Raw genomic sequence first — 19,151 nt, forward strand, 5'->3', positions numbered from 1 at the left:
ATGTTGTGTTTTATAGTTTACAAAGCAATAACATAAGCTACCTTATTTGACCCTCACAACAACCCTGTGAGGCAGCCAGGACAGAAAGAGTCTTGGCCCAGATGATGCAAATGGTAAGAGGCATGACATGAGTATAGACCTATTCTTGTGACTACAAATCCAGGGTTCTTCCCACCACATAAGAGTAGCCTAATAGTAGGTGCAAAATAAGTATTTGGTGACTTGACTTAACTTGGATGGATGGATGGATGAAAAACCATTTATTAAGCATTTATTATGTGCCAAGCATTATGCTAAGTACTAAATGTACAAAAAGAAAAGCAAATATACTTTGTGCCTTCAGGGAGCTTATGTTCTACTGAAAAGCCAATACACAAAGGAGAGAGAGTGGTGGCCAGGGAGGAGTCGTTTGCTCCAGAAAGTTCTAGTGATGGTGGGTGAGGGAGCATAAGCAAGTAAACAGACCCACACCATCCAGAAACAATTGCAGAATTGGGAGAAAGGGTGAAATGAAGCATATACACTGGTAAGACAGTTGGCAAGGCAGATGGTTAGAATAGCTGTGAAATGAAGCATGGTAGTTAGAATGTTCCTGAAATAGTGGAACAGAAGAGGCAGTCACCAATCTGGAGAGTGGGTTCCCAAGGCAGATATTTCTCCAGGACAGCAAGACGTTTGGCAGATGGCAGCAGAGTAGGGAAAGAAGTGGAAATTTGAATTGAAGTGAATTGAATTTATGGAAGTTATAAAGAAGTACACTTTAATACATAGTAAGAAAAAATTCCTAACAATTAGAATTATCCCAGAGCAGAATAGACTGCTTTGGGAGGCAATGAATTCCTCATCAGTGAAAGAAGATCTTTAAGCAGAGTCAAATTAATCACTTTTCAAAGGTCTCATAGAGGGGTTAACATTGGGTGACATCTGAGTTCCCTTCAAACTGCAATTTTGTAAACTAAATTGAATTGAATTGGATTGAACTGAGTCAAAGTAACAGGAACTATCCCTTAACCCAGGAACTGAACCCATTGTCTAGCTTCCCAGTCACTCATGTAAAATTCCTGGAATTGGTATTAAAGTCTTTCATGGGCTATAACTTGAAAGTTCTGTGTGGACCCAAAGACCCACCATTAGTACCCAAGTGAATCTCTGCCTCCTCCTAACAAGCATACTACAGAAAGAAAAAAAAAGGTTTGGTTGGAAGATACTTAGAAAGGTCACTGACTTAGCAAAGGGAGGAAGAAGCTAGTATCATGTACAGGACACCAGATTTGGAATTAGAAGACCAAGTCCCTTCACTTCTCCAGGACTCAGTCCCCTCATCTATAAGATAAAGGGGTTGAATAATATGACCTTCAAAGTTCCTTACAGAGCTAAATCTCAGGGCTCCTATTACCCACTAATACCAGACCTAGTGATAAAAGAAGAAAGGACAAAGCAGTGCTTGAAATCCTCTCTTGGAATAAGAATGCAGAAGATGTAAGAACACAAAAGTGAATTTCAAAATGTCTTAATGCTTTCTCCAAGCTCAGAAACACCCAGAAAGGTCCCCAAGGGATTCCAAATTATGGGAAGTCACAGAAGCCAACACAGCTAATGGTCCCCAATTTTGCTTCCCCCACAGGGCTGCAATGGAGAAAGCAAACCAAACCCACGTGTCTGAATTCTTTCTCCTAGGGCTGACCACTGATCCCCAGCAGCAGGTGTGGCTCACTGTCCTCTTCCTGGCTATGTACCTCCTCAATGTGATAGGCAACACAGTCATCATTGTAGCTATCTTAGGTGACAGCCGCCTTCACAGCCCTATGTACTTCCTCCTTTCCAACCTATCCTTGGTTGACATCTGTTTCACCACTGTTATTGTGCCCCAGATGCTGGTGAGCATGCTGATGCAGAACAAGGCCATCTCTTTTGCCCAGTGCATTGCCCAAATGTACTTCTTTGTGGCATTTGGCATCACAGATAGTTTCCTCCTGTCTGTAATGGCTATTGACCGTTACATGGCCATCTGCAACCCATTACACTACACCACAGCCATGAGCCCCAGGCGTTGTGTCCTATTGGTGGCCATGTCATGGGTGGTATCCCACTGTCACTCACTGATGCACACACTCCTCATGGCCCACCTGTCCTTCTGTGGGCCTAACACTATACATCATTTCTTCTGTGATGTCCAGCCCCTGCTGACACTTTCCTGCTCTGACACCTCTATCAATGAGGTCTTGGCTTTCACTGAAGGTTCCTTGGTGATCATGAGCCCATTCTTATTCATAGTTATCTCCTATGTCTGGATCACACATGCTGTGCTGAGGGTTCCCTCAGGGAGAGGGAGGTATAAGGCTTTCTCCACCTGTAGCTCCCACATCACTGTCGTGGTACTGTTCTACGGAACCATCATTTCAGTATACATTCGCCCCTCATCTACCTACTCAGTCACCAAGGATCGAGTAGTAACAATCATCTATACTGTGATCACCCCCATGCTGAACCCTTTCATCTACAGCCTTAGGAATAAGGACATGAAGGGAGCCTTGAGGAAAGTGATAGGAAGAGCAGAATAGCCTGTGCCATCCTTCTCACCCAACAGAATGACCTCCTTGGAACAAGCTTGGGTAGAGTAGCTGCTATCACTATAAAAAATTTAATGCAGTAAAAAGGAAGCTAAATGACTTTGAAGATCTAGATTCTAGTCCTGGTTCTGCCATTCACTACCTGTATGACCCGAGAATTGTTTAACTTCTCTGGACTTCTGTTTCTCAACCTGTAAATTAAGATGGTCAAGCTAAATTGTCCCTAAGGATCTTTTTTGTGATTCAGTGGTCATCATCAACATTTACTGCATGCCTCCCTACCATGTATTTAATACTGGGGGTAGAAAGGAATGTGACATGGACCCTGATATCAAAGAGTCAGCTAGCCAATAAGCAAGTATATAAGCACTTACTACCTGCCAGGCATTCTGCTAAGCACTGAGAACACAAGTAACGACAAAAAACAATCCTTGCTCTTGAGGAGCTTATAGTCTAATGGAATGAGACATCATGCATACCAACAAAATACATACAAGATAAATTGGAGATAACCAACAAAGGGAAGGCACCAGCATTGAAGGGGATTAGGAAAGGCTTCGTGTAGATGATGGGTTTTTAGCAGGAACTTAAAGGAATTCAAAAAAGCAAAGAGGTAGAGATGAGGAGCGAGAAAATTCCAGGCATGGAGGACAGTCAGTGGAAATGCCCCATCAAGAGATGGGGCATCTTATAGAAATAACATCAAGGAGGCCCATATCACTAGATCACTTATATTCTAGTTGGAGAGAGAAAATGTACATATAAAAGATAACCAAGGATACTAGGCAGTTACAGTTGTGCCCAATGAGTCAGACAGCAGGATAGAATGGAAAAATCCCTAGCTCCAAAGTCAGAAGATCTGGGTTCAAATCCCAGATCTCCTGCTTACTACCTATGTTATCCCAAGCAAGTCATTTCATCTTTCTGAATCTCAGTTTCCTCATATGAAAAAAATGAAGGAGTTAAGTTAAATGGTCTCTTAAGGTCTTTGTTAAATCCTGTGAGTGTTCTGGATAGTGACAGCTAAAGGAAGCCAAAAAAAGGAAAAAAAGGTGGGGCAAACAGAAGCAAGAGTTGACTTGGACCTTTATGGACAGTAAGATAAGGAATGAAGAAGGCATTCTGGGATGAAGAAACAACTTGAGCAAAGGCAAGGAGGCAAGAAGAGCCTTGATGAAATTATGCAAATAGAACCCTAGAGATTCTTTCCTACTACATCTCAAGTCCAAAGCTGCCTTCATCCAGGACAGCCCTGGATCCTGATGCCTCACTTAGCATCGCCTCCCCTGCTCCTTTTCTTCTCCAAATCATCCCCTCTCCTCTCAGAGACTAATATTTTGTTCAACGCTACTTACTAAGTACACAATGTGCCAGTCATAGCGCTGGGCCCTGAAGACATGAAGAGAAAAATTAAACAAGGAGACATCATTGTATGGTGTAAAGAATACTAAGGAGACCAATGCTATTGTCCTTTCTCCATCACTAAACTCCTTGTATGATTTAGGGCAAGTCACTGGTCTTCTGTATGCACCAGTGTTCCTCATGTCTAAAATGATTTGATGAATAGAAAGTTGGTCTTGGAACCAGGAAGACCTGGGTTCAAGTCCCATCTCAGACATAGACTACTTGAGTGACCCTGGACACTCAAGCACTTCTCAGTGCTTGAGGTAACCCTCTAAACCTCAAGTTGCAGAGAAGGTGCCAACCTGCATTGGCAGAAGGAACCCCTTCACCTGAAAGTTCTTTAGACTAATGGAATCACAGGTTCAGTCCCTATCACTATGTTTCCATGACATGCCTCACTGGGTCACTATAAGCATCAAGGGAAATAGGTTTCAAGTAATTCAGAAACTCTTAAATGCGATATAAATGTCAGCAGCTAGAAGTGTCTGTAGCACCTTGAGGAAAGGTTCACTGATTGTGAGTGTACAATAAAAACATATAGGTTGGTTGACTGATTAATCTAGACATATTATCACCTTAGAATTTTACCCCCTGACTTTCATCCCACAGTAAATCCATTCAGGACTCTAATTAGAACAGTCTCATCTACCTGTCCTATGAAACTCAAGATTTCCTCCATCATAAGCTCAAAATTTCTATAGTATATTAATATTGAAGTCATTTCCTCAAATATCACCAATAAAGTATATATATTAAGTATGACTATCCCAAATTTATAGATGAGGAAATTAAGATGCAAAGAAGTTGTGACTTGTTCAAGGTCACACAGCTAGAAAACATGGAAGTCTAAATTTGAACCTAGGACTCCAGAATACAAGTGCTGTTTCTATCATTTCACTTAGTAAATGCTTGTTGATTAATTGATTCAGCAAGTCATCTCCCACCCCATCCAATGAACCCTAACATCTATAAAATGAGGATATTATTATTTGCATCTATCTCCCACCCTGGGATATTGTTGGGAAATACTTTGTCAACTGTTAACTGCTATAGAAATGAGAACCGTCATTATTTAATTATTATTACTATCACCTCTACTCACACGGGAGAATCACAGAATTGTCAAATTGGAAGTAACTTCTGAGGCCACTCAGCTCATACCCCAAAAGAACCCCAACTATCACATAACTGATAAGTGATCTTATAGCCTGTATTGGAAAACCTCCAAGGAAGAGGAACCAATAATATCCCAAGTAAGCCAATTCCACTTTTGTTTTTAGCTTCAGTTGCAGGACATTTCTTTTCAATAACCCCAGATTTTCAAATTGCTTTAAGTGTTACAAGAATGAAAAATCAGAACTGATGCTCAGCTGGCTCATTCATCTCTTAGCAACCACCTGTATTATGAAATTTTTCTAGCTAGAAAGACCTAAGATTTAGGATATTGCTTCCTGAAGTTTACAAAAAATGTTTTTTATTAAGAAGAAATTAGTCTGAGTGAGTTAGTAGTATCTCTCAGCTTGCCTATATTCTCTTTTTTTATTTTTAAAATAAATTTTATTAATTTATTTTGTTTTTACAACACCTGCATTTCCTCAAATTCTACTTTTGCCAGCTCTAATTATTCAGAAGTTTTTCTCTACATCAAACCTAAATTGCCCTTTTTTCAAATTAAAAAGAACAAATAAATCCCTCCTCTACATGACAGTTGTTAAAATATTTGAGCACAGCTCAAATGCCCCACCTCCTCAAATCTTAAACATCCCTGCTTCCTTAAACTGATACTCATATGACATGGTGTCAAGACTCATCACCATTCTAGGTGCCCTCCTTGGATGCCCTCCAGGTTATCAATGTACTTCCCAAAATATGGTGGCAGAGCTGAACACATCATTCCAGTTGTGCTCTGACCAGAGTAGAATATGAAGGGACTGTCTCTAAGAGTTCATTCCTGGGAGTTTTTCTCTAATGCCTCATAGTGGTGACACACACTTATGAAGGCAATGACAGAGGAGCATGAGCTCTAGCAGGTCCTACCAAATTGGAAAGCCATTGAACATGGGCCTAGTGGTGTCCATCATATAAGAACTTTGCTAAGTATAATGAGGCTCTTTTTCAATATAACTGATAGTATAGTGAAAGATTATTGAACTTAGAGACAGGAGAAATGACTTCAAATCCCCCCCCCCCGATGTTTACTAGCTGTATGAATATAGGCAAATCACTTCTCTCTGAGCCTTGATCTCTTCATCTATAAAACCTGTACAAACTACCATATGGAGTTGCTATGAGGGAAGTTCTTTGTAAAACTTAATGGCTCTCACAAATCAGGGCAGAGACAGCCCCTGAAGGCCCTTCCAACCCTAGATCTATACTATGATTTTGGAGGAGTTATGGGATTATCAGGCACACTAATACTTTATTGGTGGTATAATGACTCAGTCTAGGAATTCTGAAAGATAATTTGAAATTATTTAAGAAAAGTAAGTTACACATATCCTCTCTTACACAGTGACCCTAGGGCAACAAAAATGCAAAGGCCAGTGATAGAAAGTCTTATACACATCAATTTATTCCTAGTGGCACTCTTTTTGTAATAAAATCTAGAAATAATATAGACACATAAATTAAGAATAAATACATTCCTGTAAGTGAATGTAATGGAGTATTATTGTAACATAAGGGATGACTAAAGTGAGAAATTCAGAGAAACCTAAAAAGACACATAGAAATTGATATGGAATGAAGAAAGCAAAATTAGGAAAACAATATATACAATAACAATGAATACAATAGTATAAATGAAGATAATACTAAATAACAAAAGAACTCAGATCAAATTCAAGGATTAATATTATTTACATTTTTTTACATGTTTTACATTATTTTACATTATTTACATTTACAAATGACTGATGTTGGAATTCACTACCTTCTTCTCAGCAGACAGGTGGTAAACAGCATGTTTAGAGTGTTATATATTTTGCCAGTTGAAATTTCTGTATTAGGCAGTTTTGCTTAACTGTTGTTTTCTATTATAAGGGAGAGTAATATCAGGAGATTATTGTTTTTGGATAGTTTTCAGTCATTTTCAGTTCTATTCTTCATGATCCCATCTGGGGTTTTCTTGGCAAAGATACAAGAATGATTTGACATCTCCTTCTCCAGCTCATTTTACAGATGAGGAAACTGAAGCAAATAGGGTAAAGTGACTTGCCCAGGGTCACACAGCTAGTAAGTGTCTGAAGCCAGATTTGAACTCAGGAAGATGGGTCTTCCTGACTTCAGGCCCAGCACTCTCTCTATTATGCCACCTAGCTGGGAAGTAAATGCAGGATAAAATCAAAAAGCACAAATGAAACATTAACAACGATAAAGTCACAGCTCTTTAGATTTATTAAAATGGAATGAAATGAAAAAAGCCCTGGACTTAGAATCAGAAAGACCTGCCTTTGAGTTCTAGCTCTCCATTTGAACCTAGGGAAGTTGACTCCACTATTTGAGAGTCAGTTTCCTTACCTAAATAATGATGAGATTGGATCAGTTGATACCTAAGGTGCTTCTCATTTCTAATATTCTGTGAATCTGATTCTGTGTAGTATTCCTATCTTATTACCATACTGGGTCAGTCCATTATTCCAACTCCTTCCATTAAATTAAAAAGCATTTAAGTACCTATCGCATGCAAGGCACTACAGATAGAAAGGCAAAATAAAAAGTCCCTGCCCTCATAGAATTTGCATCCTATTGGAGGGATACAAGAAGTAAATATATAAATATATACTTGATTATTTTAAGAGGAAGAAAGCATTAACAACTTCTCATAGGAAATGATGTCTGAGTCTCAAGACATGAAGGAAGCTAATGATTCTAAATGGTAGAGGTGAGGAAGAAGTATATTCTAGGAATTGGGATGTGCAAAGGCATACAGGCAGGAGATGGGCTGTTGGGTTCTAGAAACAAAAAGTAGGCCAGTTTGGGTAAAACACAAAGCATAGAAAGGTGAGTAATATGAAATTAGTCTGGAAAGATAAGATGGAGCCAAATTATGGAGGTCTCAAAATGTCAAACTGAGGAATTTGTATTTTCTCCCCGAGGCATTAAGAAGCCACTGAAGATTCTTGTGTAATGGTCTGACATGGTCAGATTTGTGCTTTTGAAAGACTATTTTGATGGTTCTGATGTGATTTGGGGGGTTCAGGGACTCTCCCCCCCACCTGCCAAAGACCAAAGTACAAGACAGGGTCATTTGGAAAGAATTCATGGACTCAAGTAATCTTTAAGTCAAGTTGGCAAAGGTTTATTGTTATGCTAATCAGCGGGCAAAAGCTCTTAAGAAACCTGCGACCTTAGAGGGGTTCAGTTAAAGTTTACACAGGAAAAACTATAGTAAAACATGTGCTAAGTATGCTGACTAGGTGACTCAGGGCAGGATTAGGGGGTGGTTAAGCAGTGGTCAGTTCTTAAAGATACTTTTTGTATCTACTGCGCAGGTATTTTACCCAGAGTTCACCAGGAAAAGCCCAAGGCAGAGCCACAGGGAGGTGTGGTTTTTAGGTCTGCTTTGTCACTAAGTTAACTAGGGGTTAAGGCCAATTGAGGATCCTCCAGTTTCCCACTAATCAATGTCTTGTTTGACAAGATAGATGTAGGGAGTGTACACATGTCTTGAATCTAGGATACATATAATGAGGAGCCCAGGATGCTTATAATGAAGTAGGGAGTTGGTATAGATAGTCCAGTGGGTACTGAATATCTTTATGAGCCAGTACAAAGTCAGTTCAAACTAATAATTCCTACAGGTATGGGTTGTTACTGTACCAGGTAGAGAAATAAGTGTTTTGCTGGGGCCCAGTCATGAGTAATTGCTAAGCATAGTGTCTTTGAGCTGGGAGAAACTGCCAGAGATAGTGTTTTTGAGGCTAAAGGGAATTATGGTCTTGAAATTAGGGTCTGAGCAGAGGCACCCAAGTACTCCATCAGTTCCATGGGGGTTAGGTTGGAAAGAGGACAGACTGGAAGCAGGAGTTCCTATAAGGAAGCTAAGTGAGGGATAATAAACACTTGAACTAGAGTGATGGCTACATGAACATAGAAAAGAAGATAGATCTGGGAGTTATTTTGGATGTACAACCTAAAAGATTTGGCAATGGACTGGATATGGAGGTTGAAAAAGAGGGGGAAGATGCAGAAATAGGGAAGTTAGGAAGAACAGATTTAGTGGGGAAAATAATGAGTTTGGGATGGTTATAGGATGCCTAGGTAGACATGCTGAGAAGGCAGCCAGTGGTGCAAGGCTGGAGACCAGGATGGAAATAAGGGTTGAATATATAGATTTAGGAGTATTTTGCAGAAAAGTGGTCATTAAAATAATAGGAATTTTTAAAAGTACAGGAACTGGGAGAGAGAAAAATATAGACAAAGAGACATAAATAGAAACATGGAGATATATATATAATCTCCATAATATCCGTATAAATATAAATATATACATATATGTTTCTATGTCTATTTTCTGTTATATATGTATATATGTGTGTATACACACATACACACACACATACATACGTACATACATACATATATTCTTAGCACCTAGAACAATGCACCTAATAAATGAGTGTTGATTGATTGGTTAAGTAGGCAGTACAAGCATAATTTCCCTATTTGATAAATAAGGAAATAACTTCTAAGAAGTTGTTATTTGCTCAAGTTTACACAGATGGAGCCAAGATTTGAACTCAGGTTTTCTGATGCCACATTCAGAGGTCTTTCCACTAAATCACAGTTGATTCAGTGACATCCCAATCAGTGTAATCATTCAGCCTCTGCTTAAATACTTATATTGTCAGGGGGTTCATTACCACACAAGGCAGATGATGCTATCTTTCAGACAATTCTAATTGTTTTAGAGATATTCCTTATTTTTTTTGCCAAAATCTGAACCCCTGTAACTTTATAATACCTCTTATGTCTGAAAATACTTCAGATATTTGATGGCAGACACAATTTCTAAATCTTCTTTTTCTCTTACTACGGTAGGTTAACTTTTTAACTGCTTGATGGACTTTGGAGGTAAAGATGTTGGAATACATATATTGTTATAGAATTCTTGAGTTGGAAGAGACCCCAGAACATCCTCCATAGTGTTCCTGACAAGCAGTCATTCATTCTCTGTTTGAAGGCTCCCTAATCACAAAGAACTCACTAGTTCTTGAGGCAGAGTATTTCACTTTTAGATAACTAATTGTTAAGAAATTCTTTCTTAGATGGAACAAAAAATCTCTCTCTCTCTGAAAATTCCTTCCATTACTATGACTCTGATTTGTTTCTAGACAGGCTGGATCTCGGGACTAAAGAAGACAGGGACCAGCAAAGAGCCTGGCAGCAGCTCCTTTCCCTGCTCCCAGGGCTGGTCACTCTAAGGAGGAGGAATTCCACATGACTCAAGGACTCAGGAGGCCCCTGAACCTGGGAGGAATAGATAGGTCAGATAATTGCTTTTTTTAGTCTCTAATGAAGAATCTGGGGGATCTGTCTCTGTGGCCTTCGAGTCAACTGAATCAACAAAATATGAAAAGCCCAAAGTTGGATCCTGCTCCCCAGTTTCCGCAATCCTCCCTCTCTGTTTCATCTGCTATTTGGACTGGTTTCTAGTCTTCAATCAACTCCCTGCTATGAATTTCCCATTATCCATGAGAGAGGTGAAAGACAGTAGAGACAGTGCACTGAGTGATGGTGTCTTGCTAGGTAAGGAGTGATTGATGGGGATGGCTGAGATGCACTAAGCATTTATAGAGCCCCCTTTACTCCCTTCTCTCTCAAGGTCAATCCCATCTTGGCTGTTAAGATTATTGTTGAGAAGGCTCTTATTCTATAATCTACAAGTTCGCTCCAGGTCCAGTTAGTGTAGAAGGAAGGAAGAAAAGGAGCATTTACTAAAAACCTACTATGTGCCAAGCACTGTGCTAAGCACTTACAAACATTATCTTATTTGATCTTCACAACAACTCTTGAAGGTAGGTGCTATAATTATTCCTATTTTGCGGTTGAGGAAACAAGCACACAGAGGTTAGGTGACTCTTGCCCAGAGATACATGGCTACTAAGTGTCTGAGGTCACATTTGAACTCAGGTTTTCCTGTCTCCAGATCCAGTATGCTATACACAATAACTTTGATAGTTAAAGATCAAGATAGGTAATGTCCCAAATACAAACTTGCTCTGGAATAATAGCAGAAGAAGAAGGCCGAGGGTCATATTCACCAAAAAAAAAACAAAAACCCTTGTCTCACCTGCTCATCTCATCTCAGGCTTGCTCTTCACCAACATTTAATCAAGAAATAACTTCACCCTAATCACAGGTAGGGTTCCTGACTATAATGGGTCTTTTCCTCACCAATTCTGGTCTCTGGAGAGAGCTCTTGGAATCAGTGAATAAATAAATAGATGGATTAACTAAAAGGAATTACTAAATAACTACTCCAGACACACTTTCCTCAAAAGGCCTCATGCTACACTACTACAAAGGAAGTCAGACCTATTAGCAAAGGGCCTGAAACCCGTACAAACATTTTTTTAAAAAAATAAATTTAAATGTAAAAATTTTAGATTTCTAAAATGAGGGGGGAGAATTGATTTTGATTACTTTTCTGTGATAACCCACCTGCTAGTTTTCAGTAAGCTGGGGAACTTAAGTCTAACAGTTGTCCTGTGTTATGTTGATGTATAGATCTCTCTTCCTTCCATATACTGTTACTGTAGCTGCTGTATTTAGACTCCAACTCAGAACAAACATTCATACTGACAGGTAACCTTTCAGGTTCACAGTAGGGTCTCATTTTTCAGATATATATATTGGTGATAGATCAGTTCAGAAAGACTATAAACTGTAATAAATTCTGATTCTAAAAAAGGAAAAGATTAAAAAAACAAGAAAAAAGTACATTATGATGGCATGGTCAACCTCTCTAAAGTCCTACTCTTCCTCCAAAGCCTCATTGGTCAAAGAGGTGACCCTTGGTTCTAAATATCTATATCAAAATGGTGCAGGTTCTTACAAGCCAACCTGAAATGGACTTAAGTGTGGGCCTGGAGGAGGACATACTAAATGATTGCTCTCTAAGGGCCAGCCTAGTTAAAATCAGAGTGGGTGGCTCTGGGTGATGGAAAAATGGATATTTTCCCATCATAACAGCTCTGAAAAGCCATCTACTAAGTCATAGAAGTGTTACAAATAGCACAGAAGAAGGGACAACCCATGCCAACAAATTGCCAAGATCATTTCCTGAACTGAAATGAAGAACTTTCCCTTTACAAATTACATAGACTTGAAGTATGTCACAAGTAGGGTGGAGGAAACTGAGATTCAGAAAGGTAGTATGCAGAGGCCACATGGCAGTTCGAATGGAGGACAATCTTTGATGTCAGGAAAACCTGGGTTCAAGTATTGGCTCTGACATTGGCTGGCTAAGTGAATAAGACACTTAACCTCTCAGTGCTCCGGGCAATTCCCTGTGACCCTAAGTTGCAGAATAGCTTGTATTTATATAATATTTCAAGGCTTGCAAAGTATTTTATACATGTTATTTCATTTGATCCTCATAACAACTCTGAAAGGTAGGACGTATTATTATTCCCACTTTACATAATAGGAAACTAAGGCTGAGAGAGGTTAAATAACTTGCCCAGGGTCATACAGCTAGTAAGTATCTGAGGCAGGATTGGAATTCAGGACTTCCTAAAACCAAGTCCAGCACCCTGTCCATTTCTCCACCTAGCTTTCCAATAGAGGTCAACATGCATTAAGATAGGAAGTTTCTTTCTTAGGGAGTAACTAACACCTATGAAATTACAGGTCAGGATGAAAATAAAGGCAGTGGTGCACAATGGGAAAAAAAGAACTGTACTTAAAACAGTGGCCAGGGTCCAAGTTTTGGCTCAGACAGAAACTAGTTCTATGATGGGAGCATGACTTTTATTTTGAAGTCTCAGTTTCTTCATCTGTCAAAAGAGAAAGTTAATAATTGCATGTCAGTGCTATGAAGAAAGCACATTATAAATCATAAAGTATTATGGAAACTTTGGTCTAGACCTCTGAGACCATTGGTATAAGGAACCCCCAGTGAGGAAACCCCCACTGCTAATACAGAGCAGCAATTGTTCTGAAACTTATGGTTTGGAAGAGTTGCCCAGGAAATAGAGAGATTAAGTGACTTGACCAAGGTCACATTGTCAGTATCTATCAGAGGTATGATTTTAACCCAAGTCATCCTGACTCTGTGGCCAGCTTTCTATTCATGACAATACACTGCTTCTACATGGGAAAAATATAGACATTGTTATTATTAGAATTAACATTATCCTGAGAATTTTGCATTTGTTCGAAGATTAGATCTCACCAAGTCCACATAGTGATACAATCCTCCATTTCCACAGTGACCACTCCAGAGACCAGAATGGTAGATGGAAGTCCCGCCATCATCTGTTGGTTTATCTGTTTTAGCCAGACTCCTTGCCAATGAGTCTTTTTCAGGAAATGCAAAAGGGAAATACAAGTGACATCTCTGAATTCCTCCTCCTGGGACTCTCTGAGCAGCCAGATCATCAGCTCATCCTCTTTGGGCTATTCCTGACCTTGTACCTAGTCACCATGCTGGGGAACCTGCTCATCATTCTGGCCATTGCCTCCACCTCCCACCTCCACTCTCCCATGCATTTCTTCCTGGTCAATCTTTCCTTCATTGATAGCTGTTTTACCTCCACCACAGTCCCCAAGATGCTCATGAACATCTGGGCCCAGCATCAGACCATCTCCTATGTTGGGTGCCTCACTCAGATGTATTTCTTCATGACCTTTGCTCTTCTGGATGACTTTCTCCTTGCTGCCATGGCTTATGACCGCTATGTGGCCATTTGCCTCCCTCTCCACTACACCACAGTCATGAGCCCTACACTCTGTGTTGTGCTGGTGACTATGTCCTGGCTCTGCTCCCACCTCATTGCCCTCTCCCTCACTCTCCTCATGGCTCAGTTCTCCTTTTGTGGATCCCATGTGATCCCCCACTTCTTTTGTGACCTCCTACCCCTTCTCAAGCTTTCCTGTTCAGACACTAGCATCTTTCAGGTGGTGATGTTCATTGATGCCAGCTTGGCTGGTTTCATCCCATTTGCTTGCATTTTGTTCTCCTATATCCACATTATCTTCACTATCTTCAGGGTCCCTTCTGCTGATGGAAAGCACAAAGTCTTCTCCACCTGTGGCTCCCATCTCTCAGTGGTCATTCTCTTCTATGGGACTCTCATTCTGGTGTATTTACAGCCTTCATCTTCCTACTCGGCAGACACAGGAATCATCGTATCAGTGATGTACACAGTGGTGACCCCCATGCTGAACCCTTTCATCTACAGCCTGAGGAATAAGGACATAAAGAGAGCCCTAAGGAAGCTGCTCAGCAAGGGAATGGTTCCCTCTTGATGAAATGCCATAGCCCTTAGCAGAAACCAAGGGGCTATTAGGAGAGCATTCACTCCCTGTACCTTCATTTCCTGATCATCCAGGATGATAAATGCATCTGTTGGTCTGACCCTCCTTTGGCCCATTCTTGTGAGATGTCTTTCAGATGCCCACTTCCCATACCTTTCCTGATGACCAAAGCATCAGATGACCCAATCACAAGACAACAACAACCAGAACCAAACCTCAGAGTGATGGCATTTCAGGAAAGACTCTTCTCTTCTCTAGAATGAATTACTTTCTTTCCCCTACCAATGATAGTCAAATCTGAGGGTAAGTGGGGATACCATGCATGCTGAAAGGACAAATTTTCTCCACATTTCTAGTACTGAGATGAAAGAGTGATTGACAATGAACTGAACCCTTAAGAGAGGTATGAGACCACACCAAAAGATAGAAAAGAGGTTTTCATTGATTCAGTACATAGCACAATGGTCTGTAAGAAGCAGGAATCCATTGAGAAGAGACAAACGAATATTGTAACACATAGATGATAAATAGCAGATAATGTACAAAGCCACCATGAATCAGGCTTAGGATAAAGAGTGTGATGTGACATCCTCAAAGTCTGTTCCTTTCCATAGAAAGGCTTCTCTCTCCTTATAAAAACTGCTTTGCTTCCATCGAGGACTGGGCATGCCCAAACTGAAGGTACTCTGAGTCTTAAGAACATGATCCCTGGCCTGAGTTCATGTATGTAGCTGGCCTAGTGAGAAGAAGGACTGCCTGTGTAGAACAGGGGGTATTAACCTCCTTTGTGTCACGTGTCTTTTTGGCAGTCTGCTGAAACTTATGGGCCCCTTCTTAGAGTAATGTCTTTAAACACACTAAAATTCAAAGGTTAAAGGAAATCAAGGAAATTCATTACAATTATCAAAGTGTTTCTTAATGAAAAACCAGTTCACAGAGCTCCTACGCAGATAAAACAGGCATGTGTTTAAAAGATGGACCTTCAAAGGAACAGAAGGCAGTTTAGTCTGGAGAAGAAAAATGACTCGTGGAATATATGATATCTATCTCCAAATACCTGAAGGACTGTCGCATGACAGTTGGACAGAACTAGGAGCAATGGGTGGGATTTTCAGAGAGGCGCAATTTAGCTCAATGTAAGGTAAAACTTGCTTCAGGAAAGAGCTGGACTAGATCACTTATCCACAGCAAATTTCCAATGATCTGTAAAACTTTGACTGACAAAGGATCTTGTTTCTTATGTTCTAAAAATTTGAAAGGTGGAATTCTCCTTCTCCTTCACTGTCAACAAGAAGCTCAATGGTATAGGAGAAAGAGATTTGGCTTTGGAGTCCTGGGTTTAAATCCCACCTCTAATTCTATGTATCTGTATGACCCTAAGAAAGGTTCAACATCCCTGTGCCTCAGTTTGCTCAGCTGAAAAATAAAAGGGTTGAACCAGACGGCCTCCAAAGGCCCCTTCCAGCTCCAGGTTTATGACTTTATGATTCTGCTCCTCTCATTCCCAGCTTCTTCCAGCTTCCTTGATCTTATTTCCCATGACCTAGGTCATAGAGAGCCAGCAAGAACCTGCACTGATGTGTAGCAGTCAATGAGTTCTGGTCAGACATGTTGTAAAAAGAATTAATGCTTCAAAGAGGGATTGGACAAGATACTCTAAAGTGCCTTCATCTCTAAGATTATAGCCTTATTGACCCTGGTTCATCATTCTGCTTTCGTCTAGTTACATTGAAAGGGTTTCGTGAATGGAGTCCATATTGACTGTGTTTTGATTACGGACAGAAATTAATTTAATTTGATTTCTAGGGTGGGCTTTTATAAGCCCTTGACTCCTTGTTTCTCAGTATGCTTCACTGGGGTTATAATTCAAGCTCCTTCCAGGCCAAGAGTCCCCCTCAGCCACTGCTAGGACATAATATAAGGAATCAGAGCCATGTCCTAAGTCTGTGCTTTGGGGAGGTTCCTTAAAATTAATACTTCCAGGCAGTAACTCAGAAAGGCAGCATGGAAGGAGGATGTTTGGGAGTGGAGAAACAGAGAAGATGTGGTTCTAGCAAGACAATCTATAAACTCTCAGCCATTACTAAGGCAAAGAGATGAACCTGAATAAATAACGTCAGCCTCCCAACTATAGCCCAGAACTGGCACCTCCCTCATGATAGCATCCAGAGGTGCCTTTGTACTGGAGGAACATTTTACTGGTGAGATCACAATTACCTCCAGTAAATATCAAATGCCTGCTATGTATTAAGGCTCTGTGCTCCATGCTAAAGATACCAAGATATTGGTGCAGTGAATAGAGCATTAGACCTGGAGTCAGGAAGAACTGAATTCAAATTCAGCCTCAGGCACTTAATAGCTGTGTGACCTGCAGCAAGTCATTTAACCACTGCCTGCCTCAGTTTCCTCACGTGCAAAATTAAGACAATAATAGCAACTCAGAGATGTTGTGAAAATAAAATGAGATGTTTGTAAAGCCCTTCATAAAACTTAAAGCACCATATAAATACTAGCTCTTACTGTTATTAAATATGAATGTCTTACATGTATAAAGCATTTCATAGTTTCAAAAACATTTCCTTTGCAGAAATACTTTGAGGAAAAATGGCAAGTTTCATTATTCCCATTTTAGAAAGGAGCAAATTGGTTAGTCAATAAGCATTTGTTTAGTGCTAACATGTAACAAATACTGTGAAAGTTGAGTTGTCTTACTCAGGGTCAAACATTTAGTGAGTGTTAGACTAAAATTCAGGTCCTCTGACTCTAAGAACAGTCCTCTTTCCAATATAACATGTGGCATTAAGATGCAGCCCCTGACCTCAGGGAGCTTATGGTCTACCAGGGTAAACATGTCTACAAATAGAAATAATATAAGACAGAATATAATCTGTGAAAAAGAAAGATTGAGATAAAAGCTATGAAAAATTTGAGTGAGATATTCTTTTTAACAGAAGGCAGGGAAAGGCAGGGATTGAGGCAGGTTTAATGGAAGGAGTGACCTTGAAGGAAGGGATGGATTTAAATGGGAAGCTGGAGGAAGCAGCACATGTTAGACAAATGAGCTGGCTCCCAGTTCTAAAATAATATGATCTTAAGACCCCAAATGAGCAAAAACATAGAGAAAGGAAAGGGCAGGACAAGAACAGCCCCATTTAATTCTAATGTGGAGCATATAAAGGGGAGCAGTGTGAGATAAGCTAATAACAATAGTTATCATTTATAAAATGCTTTAAGATTTGCTAAGCATTTTACATAATGGTATTTTATCTGATTCTCACAAAGACTGAGGTAGGTGCTACCATTATCCTCATTTTACAGAGGAGGAAACTGAGACTGAGTCTCTATGACTCTACCAAGGTCACACACAGCTGTTAACTGTCTGATGCAGAATCTGAATTCAGGTCTTCCTGATTCCAAATCTACTTACCAGGGGTGGGGAACTTTGAATGAGTCAAATCCTTTTATTAAGCGGATTTGTTCGGTGAAGTTAGGATTCAGTCAAAGAGCCATACTTGAGGATCTAAAAGCCCACGTGCGGGCCTCCAAGGCTGCAGGTTCCCCACCCCTGCGGGCCACTTAGTAAACAAAAAGGGTATGTCACCTCTTCCATTAAATCTGCCCCAATCACTGCCTTGTCCTGCTTCTGTTTAAAGGGATATCTCTCATTCAGATTTCTCATAGCTTCTATCTCAAGTTCAAGAAGACTTTAAATACCTAGACCAAAAGTATTTAAATTTTTCATTAGGCAACAGGGGAACAATAGAATGTATTTGAGTAGAAAAATAGCATGATTAGGACAGTATATTAAGAATATAATTTGGTCAACTGTGTGAAGAATAAACTAGAGGAAAAAAAGATGAGTCAGGAAGATAAGGCACAGAATCAATCCCTTCTGTCTACTTCTCAACAGTCATAAGAGACATGTTAAAGTGAAAACAAACTTTTTGGGAAAAAAAGGCAAAATTATACAAAACAAAGATGGTAAATATTTTAATTTAGGGCTGCAATATAATATTCTCATTTGGCCCCATTTCCTCCTGTCTATATCAAGCTTTTTATCTCTACACCAGATCCCAATTTTTTCCATATCTCCACATTTCTGACAGCCAATCAATCAATAAAAAAGCACTGGGGATACAAAAAGAAGCAAAAGATAGTCCCTACCCTCAAGGGGATTACAGTTTAATGGAGAAGACAACATGCAAACAAAATATATACAGTAAGCTATATACTGGATAAACAGGAAATACTTAAAAGAGGAAAGCACTGGAATTAAGACGGGTTGGGGAAGGCTTCCTGTAGAAAGTGGGATTTTAGTTGGGACTTAAAGGAAGGCAGGGAGGTCAGTCAGAGCAGAGGAGGGAGAAACTTCTAGGCATGGGAGACAGCCAGAGAAAATGCCCAGAGCCAGTTTATTCATGAAACATCCAGGAAGCCAGCGTCATTGGATCAAGGCGTACATGTTAGGGGAAAAGACTGGAAAGCTAGAAGGAGACTAGGTTATGAAGAGCTTTGAATGCCAAACAGAACATATTATATTTGCTTTTGGAGGCAGTAGGAAGCCACTGGGGTTTTTATTAAGAACGGAGGTGACATGATCAGACTTGCATTTTAAGAAAATCACTTCAGTGACTGAATGGAGAATGGACTGGAGTGGGGAGAGGCTAGAGGCAGGCAGACCCATCAATAGGT

At 40.0% G+C, this 19,151-nt stretch overlaps 2 protein-coding genes across 2 annotated transcripts; both read left to right on the forward strand.

Annotated features, from left to right (window-relative positions):
• The first annotated feature begins 1,631 nt into the window (after window positions 1-1,631).
• Window positions 1,632-2,561, forward strand: LOC114047361 (olfactory receptor 1L6-like). The gene has a single exon (XM_027868172.1). The coding sequence runs from the start codon at window positions 1,632-1,634 to the stop codon at window positions 2,559-2,561; it is 930 nt and encodes a 309-aa protein (XP_027723973.1).
• Window positions 2,562-13,511: 10,950 nt separating this feature from the next.
• On the forward strand, window positions 13,512-14,450 carry LOC114047261 (olfactory receptor 1G1-like). The gene has a single exon (XM_027868042.1). The coding sequence runs from the start codon at window positions 13,512-13,514 to the stop codon at window positions 14,448-14,450; it is 939 nt and encodes a 312-aa protein (XP_027723843.1).
• Window positions 14,451-19,151: the final 4,701 nt, after the last annotated feature.

This window comes from Vombatus ursinus, unplaced genomic scaffold, assembly GCF_900497805.2.
Source record: "Vombatus ursinus unplaced genomic scaffold, bare-nosed wombat genome assembly UNPS02014786.1, whole genome shotgun sequence".
NCBI classification, from domain to species: Eukaryota; Metazoa; Chordata; class Mammalia; order Diprotodontia; family Vombatidae; genus Vombatus; species Vombatus ursinus.